Here is a 22925-nt window from a genome sequence, read left to right as displayed (position 1 = left end):
TCCAAACATCTACACAATGGTATTCTTAGCTGTGGTGGAGATGGCAGTTTGGCACTGCTCATTAGAGATCTAAAGTGGACTGAAAATTACTTTTTGGCACTGTATAATAAAGGTCTGCAGTGGACTGAAAATAACAGTATAATAAAACGAAATGTTGCCAGTACTGGAACATAACGTAACATGGAACGTTGCCTACTGCAAAATAATAAAAAGTATCAAAGATTACATTTATAAATCCAAGGAGGGGAAAAACCAGAACTACTTATTTTTATTTTAACAATCAGGCAAAAAACCTCCAATTGACTACATCCAGTTTCCTATTATAAGTCGTGAGCAAGATTCAATCAAATCTAATTTTGACAGATATTTTGGTATAATTAGAATGATAGTTGATGTCTGTAACAACTTGTTATGTAAGATGATAGTCACACTCTCTGATACTTCACAGTGTGACAAGAAATAATGGTGGATATTCCAATAGATGACAGATATTTTGGTATAATTAGAATGATAGTTGATGTCTGTAACAACTTGTTATGCAAGGTGATAGTCACACTCTCTGATACTTCACAGTGTGACAAGGAATAATGGTAGATATTCCAATAGATGACAGATATTTTGGTATAATTAGAATGATAGTTGATGTCTGTAACAACTTGTTATGTAAGATGATAGTCACACTCTCTGATACTTCACAGTGTGACAAGAAATAATGGTGGATATTCCAATAGATGACAGATATTTTGGTATAATTAGAATGATAGCTGATGTCTGTAACAACTTGTTATGTAAGATGATAGTCACACTCTCTGATACTTCACAGTGTGACAAGGAATAATGGTAGATATTCCAATAGATGACAGATATTTTGGTATAATTAGAATGATAGTTGATGTCTGTAACAACTTGTTATGTAAGATGATAGTCACACTCTCTGATACTTCACAGTGTGACAAGAAATAATGGTGGATATTCCAATAGATGACAGATATTTTGGTATAATTAGAATGATAGTTGATGTCTGTAACAACTTGTTATGTAAGATGATAGTCACACTCTCTGATACTTCACAGTGTGACAAGAAATAATGGTAGATATTCCAATAGATGACAGATATTTTGGTATAATTAGAATGATAGTTGATGTCTGTAACAACTTGTTATGTAAGATGATAGTCACACTCTCTGATACTTCACAGTGTGACAAGAAATAATGGTGGATATTCCAATAGATGACAGATATTTTGGTATAATTAGAATGATAGTTGATGTCTGTAACAACTTGTTATGTAAGATGATAGTCACACTCTCTGATACTTCACAGTGTGACAAGGAATAATGGTGGATATTCCAAAAGATGACAGATATTTTGGTATAATTAGAATGATAGTTGATGTCTGTAACAACTTGTTATGTAAGATGATAGTCACACTCTCTGATACTTCACAGTGTGACAAGAAATAATGGTGGATATTCCAATAGATGACAGATATTTTGGTATAATTAGAATGATAGTTGATGTCTGTAACAACTTGTTATGTAAGATGATAGTCACACTCTCTGATACTTCACAGTGTGACAAGGAATAATGGTGGATATTCCAAAAGATGACAGATATTTTGGTATAATTAGAATGATAGCTGATGTCTGTAACAACTTGTTATGTAAGATGATAGTCACACCCTCTGATACTTCACAGTGTGACGAGGAATAATGGTGGACATTCCAATGGATGACAGATATTTGGGTATAGAATGATAGCTGATGTCTGTAACAACTTTTGTTTTGTGAGATTATTTTAACCTCCTGGAATTTCAAAATGTGATGAGACCTGGTGGACGGTAAGTGATATGGACGGCTCACAAACACATCGTTGTTTACACCACTCGTTACCATTAGGTATAAAATCTTACACTCAGTATAAAATTCAACAACAACATTACTTCCAAGTGATAATAATTGTATGTCGTAGGTCACAAACATTTGCAAGCTCTTAACAAGTTATTAAGATATCGGTGATAGTGTAGGTTAAGAAGATAAACATGTTACATGAGTCCAGCCTAACATGGAAGCAACATGTTGTCAAGTTATGTAGGAAGCTCTGCATAGGAAACTTTCTCATTCCCAGACAAGACAAAGCACTTACGGAGCAACAAGAACAACCTTCCTTGCTTTCCATTGAAGGTAATGGTATAATGTCCTTGGGAGTATCTACTATAAATTTTTGGAGTTGTGCCTTAACATAAAAGAGTTGTTAGATGCCTTGCAGATCTTTCAGAAGCTTTGTTGTATTTATAATTATTATAATGGTGGAAATTGCACATGCACCAACCACAATTTTTTTTAAGGCACCATAACACAAGACATGCCTCAAATTTTACCCTACAATAGTAGGGTAAAATTTGGGGGTGGAATACCACCATCTTAATCTATTTAGTAAGAAAACCAACCTATGCTGGAGCCAAACTGTTCAAACTCCTCCCGGAAGAATTTGACCCCAGCACAATAATTTAAGAGAAGACTCACTGCCTAATTGCTGTAGAGACCTTTCAATTTACTAGATGAATACTTGAAAGGATATGAATATGAACACTGAAAGGAAACCTCATCTGGTTCTAACTAAAACTATTTAAGTAGCAATATTTCAATACTATATATTTCAATATACGTAACTATGACGCTAATACTAATCTCTATGATTATGTAAATAAAGATATTGTTTACTGACATATAAATTCTTGAAATTAGGATATTAATTACCTTTTCGGCAGACTTTTCTTTGGTGGGAACCACAGAAACCGTAGAGGAGTGGGCATCAGTTGTATCAGGAGCAGACACAGAACTGGAGACTGTTATTGGAGAAACACGAGAGTTCGGGGAGGTATGAGAGCTGGGAGAAACACGATTAGTGGAAGAAATTAAGGAACTGGGAGAAATACGTGAGCTTTGTGCGATCTGAGTAGTGGTCAATGTCGATGACGGAGATGGCTGTTGTTTCTTCGATTTGGATGTAGTGATTTCTTCATGTTTATTGACATGCAATGGTGGAGGGAGTTGAATGTTGGGCATTGTCGGGTTAAGGACCATCAAGCCACCAGGTTGCTTTGTCATTGACATATTCAGTCTGTTAAATAATGGGTTGGCAATGTGAGGAGGTATTAGACCAGGTGCTGGAGGGAAAGGTATGAATGGAAACCCGTGAGAAGACATGATGTCTTCCCTATTCCTTGGAAGTAAAACGGGTTCATCTCGGGTTGATTCTACTTCAGGCGTTTTAGGCTTTTCAAGAAAAGAATAATCAGACTCTGTACTTTCCGATTTGAACCTTTTCGGACTTGGACTGTGGGTAAAACGGTCTTTACTTTCCTTCTTATCTCTGTCTCTTTTTCCTCGCTTTTTCTTTTTCGAATCTAAATGTTTATCAGATTTCTTCTGTGGGGGAATGAGATCTGGAGTACGTGGGGTGGAGGGGGTTCCAGGTGGTGAAAGGTCATCATCGTATGAAAAAAGTTCAGATTCTGAAGATTCAATATCGACGATTTCATGCTGTTCAGGTGGTGGTGATGGTTGTTCTCTACTCTTCTGAATCACTGCTTCAATGGTTTCACTGATCTGTGCCCATCGCATGTCCCTCTGCTTACTCTCTTGCTCAGCATTTGCCGTCACTAAACTTTCATGGCTATTTTTTATTAAATCAACTTGGTCAGTTTTCTCTTCTTTGACTTTTGATATTTTCTTGAAAATATTTAACTTTTGCTTATCTGGCTCTGAAGATAACTTACCTTCAATTACACCTACCTCCTTACTTTTATCAGTGTTAGCTGTTTTAGTGCTCTGAGCTCCGACTAGTGGTTTTTCACTTTTAGAGTTTTTAGACTGACTAAGTTTGGGAATCTTGGGCATTGCTGCTATTATCGGGCTGATCCCAGGTGCATTTCTGAGTTTGTTTGATTTAGATTTTGACCCTGAACCACCACCCGATGCACCATTATTTGGCGAGAGCATTTTTATTGCTCCAGGTTTCAGTGCCTTTAACTTATACACTTCTTTCATGCTGACCAACTTTTTAACATTAGGATCATCATCTTCGGTCACTTGGATATCGCTACTCATATCTTTGGCTTTGCTCACTTCTTTGTCAACAATTTTTCTTATTCCTTCCATGGCTGATTTATTAGAATACTTCTTAGTTTTCTTTTCTCCCTTGACTTCGGGAGGGACTGTGGGGTATGAGAGAGGTTGAGGTGAGCTGGACCGAGAGTCAGATGACTGTGTCGGTGTCCTAGCTTCCGGCAACTTGCCCTCACGAGCTGGTGACAGGAACCCTGAGGTCGTCATCATCACACTGCTGATTTCCCTCAAGGGTCGGCCTTCCTCCTCTAGCATCATCCTATACAAAAACAAGGAAAAAGATGATCAACACTGCACGTTTTTAGAAGGTGGCTCTCATCCTCCAGCATCATAATAAATAAAGTGTATTACAATATTGTAATTAAACCTATAATAATCTAATGATTTATTTAATTTACACCATTCATGTAATATACAAGAATAAAGCTACTGAAATTAATTCAATAATTATCATATAGATGATGACCTACAAAAGATGTTCTCCAATGTCTAACAAACGGTACATCCCATCATCTTACGTTTTACTTTTGCCGTAGTAGTTAAGATTAGCCTTCAGTAGTTAGTAAATAAATGTACAATGTATCTGTATAAGGGTATTAACTGTACCACAACAGCTATCATGTATTACAACCACTACACTGCCTTTCACATACAACGTTTCTATTAACTACTGACCACTGCAATGCTTAAAAATTCATGAAATAGCAAATAGCATTTTGAATTCGAAACATTTAATTACTTTTGGAGATGTTAAGAAGTATATGTTTTAAACTATTTCTCAATATGGAAATTCACTTAAAAAACTCAAATTAAGACAAATAATTTGTTTCTCAATAAATTTTGATTACTTTGAGAGCTGAAATATTGAAATAAACTAAAAGTTGAGACCTTTTTGATACTCCCAGCAGCATAAAAACTTTTTTATTCTATCAAAAACCCTTTTTAGTCTACTTGCATTAATGTTCTTCGGTAACAATAATTTAATTGTGAATAAATAGTTTTAATTTGCTACACACATTTTAAAAACTTTGAGATATTACTCAATTAAATTTTGATGAGAACTTTTTGTTCATTGACTAACATGAATTTAAATTAAATCTACTTGATTTTAATTTCCACAAACTTGTACTAATATGTGGTATTAATACAAAACAGAGTCTAAATAAGAGATGGCCGTGAAAATTACATTGAACAAGGAAAAAACAGTTTTCTTAGAGTAAGTTTTATTGTAGACATAAATTATAATATTTGGAATGTTCCTCGAGATATTTTATCTATAATGATCGTGCCAACTTGATATATACTATAACTTATTTAAGTTGCGTACTTGGTAGTTTTAGTCATAGTATCTGGCTAAGTTACATTGTATGTATATAGCAGTTGGTGAAAATGTGTATGGTACTGTTTCAAATTTATAAGTTTTTTGTTCTCTTAGGACAAGAAGCTTAGAAATTGCACCTAGTTTTATAAGAACCTATGCACTGCTTCCAGAGTGACAGGATATTCAGGATGGGTAAGGTCAGGGTAGGAGCCGCCTCCTGTAGAGATCCCTGAGGAAGAATTTAGGGCACTAATCTCAAGTCAAGTCCCCTCGAAAGAAGGGGAGGCCAGCTCTGAACCAGTCTCTCCAATCAAAGCAGGCATGGAGTGGCACACCCTTATGTTGAGGCTAGCAAGAACCTTTGACACTTAGGTAACGAACCCCACCAACTCCAACAGTCATCTCTTGCAATAGACTAGACCTATTGAATTATCCTTGCACCCCATAATCTCGACATTTGCGGTTAGTGATGTGCCGCTCCTGGACATCCATAAGGTTGCCCAGATTTAGGTGACACATTGCTTTTTGCTGTGCCCAGTGGTAGGTTCAACTGGAAGGTATATACCAGCTAGAAGTGATCCCTGCTGGGTAATGTTCTTAACACAATACAATTAAATAAAAACTGCATTTAATTACCTAGCTCGTTTCAAAAGATTGTTTTCAGCAGAAATTGGATCTCCTGGACGCTTAAAGAGACTGTTTTTCGGACTGGAAAGAGGTGATGTACCAGAACCAGGTTCTGTACCTGTTATGTCAACTGACAGTGGTGATTGTTTTACCAGATATTCTTCTTCTGAAACAAACACAAATATTATCGATCAAACTCTCCTTTGATCCCAACAACGTCACATATGAGTGGATGTAATGTTTGCTGATTTGCATAAAAATGTTATTTAGTTAAATTGGAAAAGTCGTGGTTGTTATATTAGACTGAATTCAGATCAACACAATAATTGATCAGTTATGTAACAAGTGCTGTATGAATAAAACGTGCCAAAAGAACGTGAATATATTAAAAACAATGAAAAACTAACATTTTAGTACTGCATTACAATTTCAATGATAAGGTTAATATTTATGGGAGAAAATTGTATTGTAAAGTCCACATTATTGTGATCTATATTATGGGATTCTATAAATAATATATTACAATTAGTAAATAAAATTATTAGTTTTATTGTATTGTCTAAGTAATTTGTAATTGTCAAATTTGGACTCTGGTTGTGTTTACCATGAAGATGATTTTCTGTAAGCTGCTTTAACTCACTAATACAGTAAGTGATACTAATTTTTTTTTAAACATAATTAATGTATAACATTTCTGAGCTCATGATTATATTGATCTAAAGTACCATTTCTAACAATGAAGGGAAATGCATTTAGTGTTCCGATGTTAAATAAATCCGAAAGGCTATTAAAATAAAACTCGGATCCTTCAAAAGGGTCACCACCAGGATTAAAGTATCATGCAGGCTTACCACCTAAACTCTCATCTACAACTTATACGAAAATAAACATTCACCTTCAAGTTGTGGGTGCATTGCAGGTAGATGTTCGTGTATGTGAACTGGCCGCGTGACAACTTCTCTGGAGCCTGGTTTGAGTAGGTTGAGATGAGAATCCCTCTCCACAGGGAACTTTGGCACGCTGATCGCACATGGCACAGGGGCAACATATTCCACATACTCTTCTAGTTCTGATATATTCACACCCCAGTCGTTAAACGCAAGGGCAATGTCTGCCACCGTCGGCGATGTATGTCCACCTAAAGCATGAAAATAAATTAACAAAGTGACCATAAATTGGAAAATTGCTTTTAGTTTTGCTGTCTACACCAGTCGCATTTTGAAATTATGTTTTTGAAATAGGGTAAACTGATATTAATACGAAATGTGAACCAAATAAGTGATCAAAATCGCCTGGACAATCTCTAAAACAACCAACTCTGAAGTACATTTTGGCGTTACGTTGCATACAAAATGGCTGTGGGGGTGTTCTAACCAAAATTGTTCATTCCCATCACATTTTATGGAGTTAGATGACCCGCAGCAAGGAGTTGATTTGTAAAATTTAATGTATGAAATTGAAGGTTGTCACAATGTTGTTGAATAAAACTTAACAAAAAAAATGTTTAAACAATTTGTGACTCACCATCATAGATATGGTTTGTTATTGACTGTAATACCAGAAATATTTTGTTTGTAACACTAGAAATATTATGATTGCAACACCACAAATTTTGTACTTTCTATAACTTAGTTCAACAGCAGCCACTAACAGTTGTAATAAGCCTATAAGTTGTACATGTAAAAGCATTAAAGCTACACATTTTATAATTTTAATATGGTCTACGGTATTCACTATTTTTGCTCATGATTCTATGTATCAATATGGAGGAATAGATTCCTCGAATCGAATTCTACAGTTCGGAGATATGAACAGTGTAAAGTTAAATCGGAGTATCCAACATTTTTATAACAGCTTTTAGTGAAACTACCGAGTTTAAATTTGGTACAGTTTGAAGTTATTATGAAAGGAAACATAGTTTGTAACATCATTTTATGTAAGGAATGTCAATTTGAGAGGATTGGTGAACAATGTTTTAATTATAGCTTGGAATTTCCTATTTCCATAGACATATAATAGTCCTACTTTATGCAACTACAAAGTTATGTAAAAAAATACTTTTATAAGAGTATGTAAGCTGTTTCCTGCTGAGATTAGCGTTCACCTCACGCTCTAACACAGTAAGAGTCACATTACTTATTATTTATTCATATAATATAATCAAATGTTTTTCTGAAGTATTAATACTCTTTGCAGTTTTGGCTAACCTGCCAATTTGCTTCTGTTAATAGTTTGCTCTTTTAATATTTTTTTGTTGCTATAATACCCAGCATAACATTACAAATAGTACTTTTGAGTCTTGTAATAGTGTTGTGTGTGATAGTGAAAAACTCATCAATATAACTATTCTTTACTAGCTTCCAATATACCTCGAAGTACCAAGATATTTAAGAAAAGAAAGTATAATGGTAAGACAGCAAACAAACAATATAGTCCTACAGGTATTGAAAACACCAGCTGATAGGGTCGAGCCTAGGCCTAGTTCCTCTTCATCAACAAAGCTTAGTAGCAGCCTAAATTGATATGAAGAATACAAGAATGGTGATTTTAAATGAACAATCATAAATTTAAAAGATCTTGAGCACAATTTGAACAGTTTAGCCTCTTGTAAAGTTTGTAATTCTCCGATAAATTCTTAGCCTCAAATAAATTCTTACTGACAGAACTAGCCAAACTGAAATCAGGACAAGACAATATAGAAAATATCATACAGCCATCAAACTCCACTGTAATTTGGGACATAGCCCAAATAAAAATAAGGCAAGGTCAAATAGAAAGCTTGATTAAAGACATGAAAGATCAAGCTCATCCCTTCTGATACCCCCAAACCAAAAATGAAAAAGCTTAATAAATCTGTCTTAAAACCCTATACTGCCTCCTCTTTAACACCTGAAAACAAACACAGACAGGTTAAACATGGGAAAAACTACTTCAGCATCTCACTGCAGGCATGAAAATACAGAGAGGAATGTGAAATAACAGATAATCAACCACAGCAACAGAGAGAGCAATCACTCCTGCCTGAAACCAGACCTACACTACATAAAAATAAGTTTAAAGTCACAATGTCTCCCCCAATCACAGCAGTCAGGCGAGACCTATCTGAATCATTACAAACGTTCTATGACAGAAGCATTAAACAAGTACAAAGTGAATCATCCCTATCTAAAAATCTAAATATCCCTAGAACCAGACTTCATCCAAATAAACCCTTAAAAGAGGTTTATCAAAGGGATGTGAAACTCTCAACTGAAAAAATGACAGATGCCAGCCAAACTTCTTTTTTAGTGCCAACAACCAAGCGACTAGCAACAACATAGCCAAACCTACGAAAATGCCCTTGCCGCAACCAGCCAAGTTCACAATTTTCCACCAAAATATTAATGGCCTCGGGAGTAAAATTGACAGACTAAACCACGAACTCAAACTCGCCAACCCAACCATGATTGTACTCACAGAGCATGGTCTTTCTAAGGACAAACTAATAAACACCCGGCTTGATAATTACGAGTATGTAGGGGGGTTCTCAAGACTTGAACATAGGAAAGGTGGAGTTGCAATTTATGCCAAAAAAAAAACTTAGGCAACGAAATTTCCTGTATTGACATCACAGGGAAACAAATAGAACTTGTCTGTGAAACGCAGCTAATATAAATCAAAATAAAAAACTCTGAACTATACATCCTGGGTATATATAGGCCTCCCGCTCACCATTATCTCGAAAAGGCCCTTGATAATTTGTATAACATACTTGACGACATCCCTACCTGGAAAAATCCAATTATCATAACTGGAGACATAAATGTGGACTGCCTGGCTGACGGAGATGACAATAAACTTCTGAATGAAATTCTCATGAGTCATGGTATCATCAGGATCCCTCTACCACCAACAAGGATCACTGCAGTGCTTCACACAAGCCTATCAGACCACACCGGTCAGATATGCAAAATAAACCTGGAACTTGATAAGGCTGTAATGCCAAGAACATCTCGAAGGTTTTTCAATGCACGTAACCTGGAAAACCTCAAAAATATTCTAGTGCGTGAAACTTGGGAAACTGTCTTAAATACACGAGATGCAGACCAGGCATACACAGAATTCAACAAGATTATGAGAGAAGCATTGGACATAGCATGTCCCACCGTACAGTCAAGATCTAAGGAAAAAAAAGTCAACACAAACCAAGAACAGGAACGTGAACTGATGAGGCTGAAAGGAGCATATACTGCAGCTCTTAATAAATCAATCTTGATGAGCACTGAGGAAAATAAAAAACAAGCCAATGAAAGAAAAAAAAGAATATGATCTCCGACTGAAATATTTTAAAAAGGAAGCTGCAATACACTACATTGCAAATTCAGAGAACCAGACCAGAGCAGTCTGGCAAATAATAAATAATAACCGCTTCAGCAACATATCTCAAAAAAATTATATTACATCCATTAACACAGAAGACTTAACAATAAGAGACCCTCAACAAATAGCTGAATACATGAATCACTTCTTTGCTAATACTGCAGAACAAGCTCTGTCAAAATCCCAGCAGGCACTTTTAAAAAAACTGCCAATAATCCATGAGAGTGAATTCAGGTTTTTTGAAGAGGGTTTTAGACCAACAAGTAGAATAGAAGTACACAAAACAATAACATACTTGAAATCAAAACTGTCTTCTGGAACAGATGAGCTCCCATCAACAGTCCTCAAACATTGCAAAAATGAAGTGCTAACTCCTATAGCTGATGTAATAAACAAATCTTTCCAACAAGGCATCTTCCCCTCTCTCCTAAAAAACTCGTTAATTTATCCAAAGTACAAGAAAGGACCCACTTCCCTGGCCAGCAACTACAGACCTATATCTCTCATCTGCACCCTATCAAAAATTTTTGAGAAAATAGTACTCACTCATCTAGAAAATAACAATCTTTTAACCAACCGGCAACATGGCTTTAGAAAAGGCAAGTCCACCACCACAGCCATAACTGAACTAGTCGAGACTATCATTGATGCAGCTATCAACATCCTTCCATCAAAGCTGAAATTACAAAGAAGCAACAAGAATTTTAAAGGAGCTCTTCTTGACTGGCCACAACAACAGGAATCTTACTTGACTTTAGTAAAGCTTTTGATAGCCTTAGCCACAAACACCTTCTAGATAAACTACACACACTAGGAATAAGAGATGCAGCGCATCAGTGGCTCCAGAGCTATCTCAACGGAAGGACACAAATGACTGAAATAACTCAAGTGGTCAACAAGACATCTCATAAATTTAGATCCACACAAACACAGATAACGAGAGGAGTTCCGCAGGGGTCTGTGCTTGGCCCTGTACTATTTATTTTATACACAAATGACATCATTTCGACGCTACAGGACCACTGTGAAGTATTCCTCTATGCTGATGACGCTGCCCTCATGGTTTCACATAAGAATGTTAAAGAGCTGGAAATTAATGCCTGCATTGCTGCAAGTATAGTAAAACAGTACAGTCAGGAAAATGATCTTGTGCTGAATGAAGAAAAAACGCAACAGCTTTTTTTTGGCCCACAAAGAAGGAGTGCTCTCGAGCTACCCAATGTCTCAACATCTAATGAGGCCAAATACCTTGGGATAACCCTAGACAGTGATCTCAATTGGAAAGCTCATGTAGACCAATTGTGCAAAAAACTTAGCACTGCCCTATACATCATTAAGCGACATAGAAACCTCAAGAACAGCTTACTTTGCGCTATTTGAGTCGTTAATGCGCTATGGACTGACTATATGGGAGTTCTCATTTCAAAGAAATCTACAAAGGGTACTGCTCCTGCAAAAAAAGGCCATCAGAATAATAGCTGAATTGGGCTTTCGAGATTCCTGCAGAGGGGTGTTTGAGACTGAAGCTTCAGACAGTGGCCAACCTGTATATCAGCGAGGTTATTACCTCGCAGTTAATAATAATATATGCAGTTCACAAAGGACTTGACCAATTCTTGGAGACCCATTCCTATAATACCAGGAACAGAGTTAACTATAGACTCCCTGCACACCACCTGACTGCCTATGAAAAAAAGCCTTCCTACATCGGGGCAAGGCTATTCAACATCCTTCCATCAAAGCTGAAATTACAAAGAAGCAACAAGAATTTTAAAGGAGCTCTTCTTGACTGGCTAATGGAGACGGAGTTCTACTCTGTTGAAGAATGCCTGCAGATGGGGAGACCTTCTCATTGAATGACCATGTACCTCAAGCTAAAAACTCTTGACGCCATGACTGTACTCTATGTCCATGTCAATAAAGATAACTTTGTCTTTTGTCTTGTCTTTGATAACATTAAAAAAAACAATGTTTGTGACTTGGCATGTAACATTTCTCTACAATGTATTCATTGTGAAGAATTGAATGTAATATTGTGAAAACAAAGCCAAGTTTGACAACTGCCAAAGTGTAACAATTACTAGGCGTAATGAAAGAAAGCCATACCAGCTGAACATTAGGTTAGCACGAGGACTCCGAACTGTGGGAAAGGGTAAAATTACCGCAAACAAACTCTGTGCTATAATGAACTTAGGGCTGCTTACTCATAGATTCTTCTTGCATGAAGAATGTTTAGGCACTGCTGCTAAACATGCTTGCAATGACTCCACGATGAATGCCGTATGTGAATAATAAGTGTCCTGATATTTCTGTAGCCGTAGATGTATCGTGGCAGTGAAGAGGACGACACCAATCACTAAATAGGGTGTTAACAGTCACCTCGCCAGACAACGGAGAGGTTTTAGATGTAGAAGTTATATCTAAAATTTGTACTGCAAGGATAAGCTAAAGAATATGCATGGATATCTGTGAGGCTAACTTTATGGAATCAAGTGGAGCCATGGAAGTGACAGGGCAGTGAAAATTTTCAGCGATCCAAAGCTAAATATGCTGTGCAGTATTTTGAGTACCTTGGTGACGGAGACAGTATGGCCTAATCTTCTGTACGCGAGTCAAAGTCAAATCATCTTTAATTACATAAACTTGTAAATCAAGGTTGTGAAGGTAAAGGTTTCAAAAATGGAGTAGGCACTAATAAAACAATAAGTTAGTGGTCACTCTGGGCACTGGACAGAACGTTGAAAGATCTTCGTGACAACCAAAATATTTTTGGTGGGGCCATGATTCTGTTGTCAGGTGATTTTCGTCAGACTCTTCTTGTTATTCCCCGATCAACTGGTGCTAATGATTTAAACGCATGCCTAAAATCTACAAATTTGTGGCGGCACGTAAAGACAATCCAATTAACAACCGACAGTCTTGTATTTTTGCAACAAGCTGAAAAACTGCAAACGTTTTTTGAAGCAGTTGTTAGACATTGGAAATAGTAAAGTCACAGTGGACACCTCGACCAGATTCATCACATTATCCACAGTTTTCTGTCACATCACACTCAAAAGAGGAGCTTATTCAGCACGTTTTTCCAGATATAGCGTAACAGTTCAATAACTGTAATTGGCTGGCTGAACGAACAATATTGGCGGCAAAAAATAAAGATTTTTAGAATTTTCTTCCAGAAAAGTTGGTTTCCTTCAATTAGTCGACACACTTATAAATTGTATTGTAATATAAGAAAGTTTCAGATTAAAACTGTTACACTTCAAACTTCATTTTGTAAGCTCCTAATATTAGTGACGTGACAATTTTTCAAGCAACATCATGTATAGTTAATTAAAAATAGTAATAAAACTTCATTCATATCAAGCATTTTTTATAATTACGAATTCTGTTTGTTTGTTTGAAGTTTATTTTATACAAAAGTTTAGCTTTTTATTTATCGATTGAGGCAGTACGAAGTCTGCCGGGTCAGCTAGTTTCAAAATAAATAATTACTCTTTGTCTTTTGTCGATACCACTTTGTATTTAAGTTGTGTTGTGTTTGGTTGCTAGTAAGCTTTGGTTTTAGTCTGGTTTAATATGGTTGGATGAGTCTGTAATATTTAGGGAACATAAGTTATCAGCTTTTGGGAATTAGATACTTTAATTATCAGTACAGTCTAATTAATGTTGACAGTCTCCGTAAAAAGCTAAGCTCCGGGACACACGTCATCCGAAGAATTAGGACAGAACGTGATGTTCAAACTACTACGCACTTTTTAGGCACATCTTCGGTATGGTGTTCAAGTTAGAAGAATATCTAGTTCATTAAATATACAAAGAACAATAATCTTACAAAAGAAATGCATAAGAATAATAGCTGGGCTACAACCTAGAGACAGTTGTAGAGCTCCTTTTGTTTAAAACTCAATTCTAACTGTAGTGTCACTCTATATCCTCAATGTAATAAGCTACGCACATGAGAAAAATCTGACCCAAGGCAGTGACGTACACCAACATAGCACTCACTATTCTGCAGACTTCACTCTTCCTCAACACCATTCCGCTTAGTTTGAAGCAAAGCCATCTTATACGCAAAGCTGTTCAACTGCTTGCCCGCTGATATAAAGTCTCAAGAAAATATAAAGAAAACACTGAAGAACTGGCTTTTAAAACACCCATTTTATTCAAAAAATGAATTTTTATCTAGGAGAACTGTTGACATAAACAGAATGTAATAACTGACACAGCTAAATTGTTTTTTTTCTTTCTAATTATTTGATATTGTATCATTGACACAAATGTTATTCTCTTTAACAACCATGTGTTTCTCTGTGTTGTGCAAATAAAGTCTTATTGTCTAAGCCTTTTGGATTTTTATATTTTACTGATCGATAATAGGCTATCTGAAGAGAAAGCCTATAGACTTGGACTATAAATCTAAGGACAGTGTAAATATTGTACATTGGAATGTGCAGGGTTTTCTTGGAAAGAGAGATGAAGCTAATTTGTTGGCAATGAAATTTAATACAGACATGTTGTGTGTTTGTGAACATTGGTTGAGCAGTGATGAACTGATGGAGGTGGGTCTACCAGATTTTAAATTGATCAGCGCATTTTGTAGATCTTCGGGCCAAAGAGGGGGCACTGCAATATTTTTAAGATCCAGATGGCTGGGCGAGGAGATGACTTTTTTAACAGAACTGTCTAGTCAATATATCTGTGAAGTAGCTGCTGTATTTATAAAGGAGATTAACCTAGTTTGTATCGAAATATATAGAGTTCCTGACGGTCAGAACTTTGACAATTTTATTGAGCACATGTATGAATTGTTGAGTAATTTTATGAATAGTAATAAGAATAAGGCATCAATTATGCTGTGTGGCGATTTTAATATTGATATTTTAGTCAATGACTCTAGGAAAGCTAAGTTTTTAGATTTACTTTTAGGTTTTAACCTTTGGACAACCATTTCTGATGTAACTAGGCCTAGTACGAATTTTGTGGATGGCGGATCATGTATTGACAACATTGCCACTACTGTACATTTTGACAGAATTGAGAATGCTGCAGTGGAGCCTATGGTTATGTCAGACCATCATGCGATTGTTCTAAAATGCAAATTGTTACCAAGGAAAGATAACGTTACCAGTCATGTAAATAGTAGGCTAACCAATGTAAATAGTTCTAAGCAAAAAGATTTTAAAATTGTCAGAACAATTGATTATATCAATTCATTGTATTTTGTCACTCTAATTAGTAAAATTAACTGGTTGCTTCTGTATGAGTTAAATAGCATAGATGATAAATTTGACTATTTTTTAAATAAATTTATGAACATTGTGAATATTGCTTTTCCTATTAAGTATGTACCAGCTGTTAGGGATTATTGTAAACTTCCCTCTTGGTATAATACAGACCTCAAAGAACTTAAGGAAAGTTGTTTATATATGTATGCTCAGTATAAGTCTACAGGCATAACCTACTTTAAAGAATGTTATATGAAATTAAAGAAGAAATATAAAAGCGATGTTAGAAGTTGTAAGCTACGTTTTAATTGTGAGAGGGTGTCATCTGCTAAAAATAAACCTAAAATTATGTGGTCTATTATTAATGAAAATATAAGTAATAGTGATAGGTCTAAAAGTACAGAAGTTGGAAGTAGTCTAACAGCTTGTGATTTCAATAACTTTTTTGTGAATAGTGTAAAAGATCTCATTGCTAATGTGCCTTTTTCTAGTCAGTCTATGTCATACTATTTAAGTAAGTTAAGTTGTAATGTGTCTAACTGTGAATTTAGTATTACTGAAGTAAAGGTTGAACAGATGTATGATGCTATTAATTTGTTAAGTAATAGTTCATGTCTGGATGTGTATGGTTTTAATTCTGAGCTGTTGAAACTTGCTGCACCTTTTATTGCCGAAGCTCTAGCCTATCTCTTGAATCTTTGTATTAATAATGGTACATTTCCAAGGTGCCTTAAGCTGGCAAAGGTTATACCACTGTATAAAAAAGGTACACGGAAAAAACATAAGAGTTTTAGACCTGTCTCGATAATTCCAATTGTTTCAAAAGTGTTTGAGGTAATAATAAATAGGCAAGTAATTCAGTATTTTGAAAGTAACCTATTGTTATCAGATAGTCAGTTTGGTTTTAGGCCTAAGAGAGGAACACTAAATGCTATTGTAAAATTTATGAAGAACTGTATTCATGGTGTAGATGATAAAAAAGTGGTCATAGGCAAGTTCTTCGACATGTCTAAAGCCTTCGACACGGTAAATCATGAAATTTTGTTAGATAAACTTAAGTATTATGGTTTTGATGATCTGTCTTTACAATTTTTTAAATCATATCTCAAAGAGAGATATCAAATGGTTGCTTTTAATGGAAGCTCTTCTCAATACAATGCAGTTACAGCAGGGGTTCCACAAGGATCCATTTTGGGACCTGTATTATTTATAATTTATGTAAATGACCTGCCAGCCTCCATAAATAACAATGTGACAAGATCATACATGTTTGCAGACGACCTAGCAATCTTACTGAATTGTAAAAATCTTAATGTAGTAAATGATTCTCTACTAGTCGCTAACTCAATTGTGAATGATTGGTGTGCGGCGAACGTCCTCTGTGTAAACCATGAGAAAACTCAGGAGATTAATTTTAATTTACAACATAAACCAAACCATGATAATGTAAAGTTTCTAGGTGTTCACCTCCAAGAGAATCTGAAATGGAACAGGCATATAGAAGTTTTATGTAAAAAATTAGCAAAAGGCATTTTTGTGTTGTTAAGATTGAGATTAATTGTAAATATTGAAACATTAACTGCAGTATACTATGCACACATCCAGAGTCATTTGTCCTATGGAGCTATTGTATGGGGCAATGATCCTAACACCAAAAGACTTTTGATATTGCAGAAGAGAGCTATTAGGATAATGTGTAATGTAAACAATAGAACCCATTGCAAACCTTTGTTTAGACAATTAGAGGTGTTGACTGTGCCTTCTATATTTGTTCTGGATGTATTACTGTATGTTAAAAATAACTTGCAGACAATAACAGTAAATAGCTCTATACATAATTACTTTACTAGAAATTGTTCTAATCTTAGAGTAAACTACTGTACCTACCAGTGTACCAAAAATAGTTTTGTAGAGATAGGTATTAAAATTTATAACATGTTACCAAATCATATTAAATGTCTAGATTTTATTAGGTTTAAGAAATGCTTAAAAAATATCTTAGTAAATCTAGCAGCATACAGTTTAGATGAAGTTATAGATCATATTGAAGCTAACATAGCCTAGTTATGAATATTTTACTTTTATAATACAATTTGTTTTGTATGTGATGACGATGCCATGCATACCACATTTGTAACGGCAATAAAATTCTGATTTTGATTCTGATTCTTCATTACCATTAGCATAGGGGCAGTACTGGCACAACGCTGATGGCCGAAGGCATTAGTGTTAGGCCGTCCAACTACTATTGCATTTTACGAGATTAAAACCTGTTCAAAACTTAATTGTTATCTGTTGTTTATTAATTTAATTTTTAAGCATTTTTCTTTTGAAAAAAAAAAAACAACAAATAGGCCTAATGTGAAGTGGCTACAGCAAACAACTACCCTAACTTAATCCTTTACACTTGCAGATCCTTTATTATTTAGGCCTAGGTACTATTTGGGCCTTAGGCCTAGGTTTACCTTATAGGCAAGAAGATACAAACTGTGAATTCTATAGGGTTCTAGGAACAGAGTAAAAAATACCTCCTGTTTTAGTAATATATTACTTACTACAGCAGTCATGGAAGGGTAGGGACTTAAAAGTTTAAATTAGGAACATCAATAATTTACTAAAATAACAAACAATATACTTACACTGTTCTCCATATCTGTGAGCACTGTCTGCAATATCTGTAATAAAAGACTGTAAAACATCCTTTAATACTTCAAGTGGGGTTGTAGTTATGGAGTGCCATCCAATTGTCTGACATATCTGAGCAATTACTACTCTCAAAACATGCCTACAGTATTCCTCTGCCATTACAGCCGCCAATTAAGAGATGCAACATCGGTTCAATCAAAATTGTTCTAAAACTTGGTGACAATGCCTCAATCCCTAAGAATATCATCACTTTTAGAATTATAAAGCTTTGTAAACTTGCTGTTATTATCTTAAATTGAGATCGTTACATAGTCAAGCCGCAGATGTGGCTTAAAATAATACAAAGTTATATACACACGCACAACTCACTTCACCTAATGTTGATCCATTCCACATCCACATAACTATCCCACGCGCAGGTAAGCTAGCGACTAACCAAAAACCAACCATCATAATGACTCAATCTTTTTTTTTCTACGATAACGTGGTAGTCATTCAGTTGGTAGTATTTATACCACGATACCACTATGGTATTACTATATGTGTATAATAATTATTGTACTCCTTGCTCTTTTTTTATTCTACTTACTCCTTTATTTTTTATTCTGTTTTATTTTTAAAGGACCTTAAGCATACGAGTACGTGTAATAAAAACAAACAATTGTTTATGTAGTAGAAACTTTGTAACAACTTGAATTTGGTTTTATTACACTTAAAGAACAATAGTGTGCTAAACTTGCTAACAGGGTAAACTAGGAAAATCTGGTATGTTAATAATGTGTCTTTTGTAGCCTACTGAATGTGACCGAATCAGCAAATAAAACTATAAACTTACATATATTTGTAACTAAATAAGAAAACCATGATGTAACAGTGTTTTTTTGTTTTGTGTCAAGATGGCTGTTCTGTCATCACAACACCAGCACGACGTATCTTTTTAACGTTACTTTCCGTGTTCTAGTCAACTCTTGGCATCTCAAACTTACCGTTATTGATTCAGCTAATTTGCATTCATCTGTATATATATGTGTTTTCCTCTATTGCAAGTTCTCCTTGCTCGCAGACTCATCTTCTCAAACCTTGTCAATAACCGCTGTCAGCATCCATCTTGATTTAAACGTCCCCACGTCAAATTTTTCTCTGGCTACAGCCTTCTTGATCAGCCTCAATCTTCTCCTTTCACACCGTAATCTGGCCATTGGTATTATGATAAGTGCAGATGTATCTGTGGTGAACTGAGTAGCTATAGTTGCATTTGCGGTTTTTCTCATTTCTCACCGCTCATATATATTTATACAGTTTTCTACCCAACCATTACTATCTCGCCCACCAGGCTCCTGATTGGCCATGTCACTGGTTCCGGACGCTTCTATCTGCACCTTGTGCATGAAAAAGGTTCTTCACGAGGAAAAGGGCCTTCAATGTGAGTTTAAATGTGAGAGATGGTTCCACGCCACTTGTGTTAATGTCTCCGACTCGGAATACCGGAAACTCTCGGCCGATAACAATAAAAAATGGGTTTGTAACAGACACGATTGTGTTGAACTCCAAAATCACCCACTGAACTACCTAATTAAGAAACTTGAGACTGTATCGTCACAGATGGAGGCGTTAATTGCCAACGTTGGTAATTTAACTGCTTTATCTACTGACATTACCTCTATTAAGAACCAACTGACCCAGGTCAGTGACAGTTTGACCAATTTGGAACCCCGCATCTGCGACGGACCACTCACTTGATGTTCTGCCAGCCCTGGATCTCCTTCTACCCGAGGAACTTGCTCACCCAGCTCTGCACTGTGGAGTCTGTCTTCCCACAGTGTTGCCTCCAGCCCACTCTACTACCTACAAACTTTCTGCATTGTGATATCGATCAAACCTCTAGAAAACTCAACTACCTCCTTGGGCCTGTTGTCTTCCAACCCCGTGATATTGTTAAATACTTCGAGCTTATGATGGAACTTATTAGAGAAACTGTTCTTGAATTTACACCCACTAAGAGATCTGGCAAGTCCTGCTTTCCATGCTGGATGTCTCCTGAACTTAAGCAACTAGTTGTAAAGAAAAAACTTGCTCATAAAAAATACAAAGCTACCTCGAACCCAACCCATTACAACGAATTTAAAAATCTAAGATCTGCATGCAAGAGCTTGAGTGGAAGATGCTACTCTGATTACATTGCTAATGTTAACTGCTTGATGCCTCGCAACATTAAATCTTTCTGGAGCTTCATTAACTCCTAGAAGATTTCCTCCAAATCTACTGATTCGTACCATCTGACGGCGCAGTCGAATCGTCTCCGGAGGGGATCTGTAACCTCTTTGCTAATCATTTTTCTTCAGTCTTTACAAATGATGTCGGCCCCCTCCCGGACTACGAATTCGATGAATCTGTTAACTTATCCGAATGTGGGCTCGTCGAGTCAGATGTTGAGAGGAAGTTGGCGTCTTTGAATCCATACAAGGGGACTGGTCCCGATTCTATTCCCCCTATTGTACTTAAACACTGCTGTACTTTACTTGCGCCCCATTTGACTGTTCTGTTCAACGGTTTTCTGAAGATTGACACCTTTCCCGACTGTTTGAAAACTAGTTTTGTGGTCCCCATCCATAAATCCTCTGATACCTCGGATGTTAAGAATTATAGACCAATAGTTATTCAACCAGCGCTGGGCAAGGTCTTTGAAGCCTTAGTACTTGATCGAATCAGTTTCAGCTGCAAAAGTCTCTTAAACTCCGAACAGCATGGGTTTTCACGGGGAAGATCAATCACTACGAATCTTGTTCTATACGACCATTATATTCGATCTTCCTTCAGTGCCGGCTATCAGGTTGATAGTATCTACTTGGACTTTAGCAAAGCCTTCGACACCGTGAGTCATCGTCATCTGGTTGCGAAACTACGTGCCTATGGGTTTATGGGCAGCCTCCTACGCTGGCTTCATTCATACCTTACCGATCGGATGTTAATGGTTAGATCTTCTGGTGGTTTTTCCCAGCCCTATCATGCTTCATCGGGTGTCCCCCAAGGTTCACATCTCGGCCCCTTTCTCTTTTGCATCTTTCTAAGAGACATTACCAAATGTATCAGTTCTGACTACCTTATGTTTGCCGATGATATCAAAATATTTACTTCTGTTAGTTCCATTGATGACTGCCACATACTTCAGGTCAGTCTGCGTAGTATCTACGATTGGTGTGGTTGGAACAGCATGAAACTTAATATTAAGAAATATCACGCCATATCCTTTCATCGTTCCGCTGGATTCATCCACTTTGAGTACTCGCTTGATGGTTCATCGTTGGAGAGAGCTTATTCCACACGTGATTTAGGTGTTATCCTGTCTGCCAACCTGAGCCCAAATGACCACATAGACTCAATCATTAACAAGGCTTCTCGGATGCTCGGATTTGTTATCAGGACTTCAAGAAGGGGACTTAGCATCGAAGCAATGAAAACAGTGTATGTGTCCTTGGTGAGATCTGTATTGGAGTTTGGCAGTGTAGTGTGGTCACCTTATCAACTAGGTCAGATTCAAAGACTGCAGCGAATTCAGGATAGGTTTGTGCGTGTGGTTGGGGTCAGATTGGGTTTTGAGTATTTGGATGTGCCGGTGCGTGCTGTGGAGGAGTTTCTGGGCCTAAATCCTCTCATTGTGAGAAGGCAGTTGCACGACCTGACATTTCTTCAGAGGGTGCTTGCTGGTGATCTGGACTGTCCTGCCTTGCTTCGCTTGATCAACATCAGAGTTCCTGGCCGGACTCGCTCCGCGGACTTCTTCTGCCGTCCCTCATGTTCTACCAGCCATGAATTGAACAGCGTCATCCCTCGTCTGCACAGGCTTGGAAATCTGGTCTCCGCGAACTATGATTTCTTCTACGACAGCATTTCTAGTCTGAGGACTTTATTCCTATCCTTAGAGCACTGACTTCCGAAATCTATAACCAATAGCGGCATTTAACTGATTTCGGGTGTATTTCATTAACTAAGCTCATATCTGGCTTTATTATTTATTGTATTGTATTTATTCTAATCGTCTCTTAGGCTATTGTGTATTCGGCATCTTCTGTTATTACTTATTTAAATTGTTATGTATTTATCTTTTCCGTAGCATGTTCAAGTTTGTCGCGTATTTATAGTGATTACTAGTATATGTTACATTGTTAATTTTTCATAGTCTATTAGTGTTATCGTTGTCTATCATTATGTTGCTATCAATTGTTGTCGTTTCTGGTTTTTGGTGTCACTCATATATCTAGTTATGTTATTTTCATTCAAGGATCTAGCTTTTTACTGTACAATTTTGTTAATGTTACTTATTAGTGTTTTCGTTGTCTATCTTGTGTTGTAATCCATTGTATTCGTTTGTGGTATTTAGTGTCACTCATCTATCCAGTTACGTTATTTTCATTAAGTATCTAGCTTTTTACTATACAATCTTTTTAATATTACTTATTATAGATTTATCCATACTTTAATTGTAGTCATGATGGCTATTTTATTATTGCAGGCAGCCATCTGCAAATTGTGTTTAGTTTTGTAATTGGCGTATTGCCGTGAATAAATAAATAAATCCCTCAGTATTATTTCAGCAAACATATAAATCTATTATTGTTC

The 22925-nt window shown here is 36.3% G+C and overlaps 1 protein-coding gene across 5 annotated transcripts in view; it reads right to left on the bottom strand.

Moving 5' to 3' along the window:
* Positions 1-18752, bottom strand: part of LOC124368733 (transcription initiation factor TFIID subunit 3-like) — a 51226-nt gene extending 32474 nt beyond the window's left edge. For 3 of the 5 annotated variants that reach the window (XM_046826063.1, XM_046826062.1, XM_046826064.1), the window contains exons 1-4: positions 18302-18752; positions 6974-7216; positions 6088-6244; positions 2760-4389 (exon numbers count right to left, since the gene is read on the bottom strand). In XM_046826063.1, the coding sequence (XP_046682019.1) occupies positions 2760-4389; positions 6088-6244; positions 6974-7216; positions 18302-18467 (2196 nt within the window). In that variant the 5' untranslated portion in view covers positions 18468-18752. The remainder of the gene's footprint in view (positions 1-2759; positions 4390-6087; positions 6245-6973; positions 7217-18301) is intronic. The other 2 variants (XM_046826060.1, XM_046826061.1) reach the window with 2 other exon arrangements.
* Positions 18753-22925: the final 4173 nt, after the last annotated feature.

The sequence above is a fragment of the Homalodisca vitripennis genome, chromosome X (genome assembly GCF_021130785.1).
Source record: "Homalodisca vitripennis isolate AUS2020 chromosome X, UT_GWSS_2.1, whole genome shotgun sequence".
Taxonomy (NCBI): domain Eukaryota; kingdom Metazoa; phylum Arthropoda; class Insecta; order Hemiptera; family Cicadellidae; genus Homalodisca; species Homalodisca vitripennis.
Note: the sequence above shows the minus strand (reverse complement) of the source record. Positions and strands in the feature narration are given on the sequence as shown.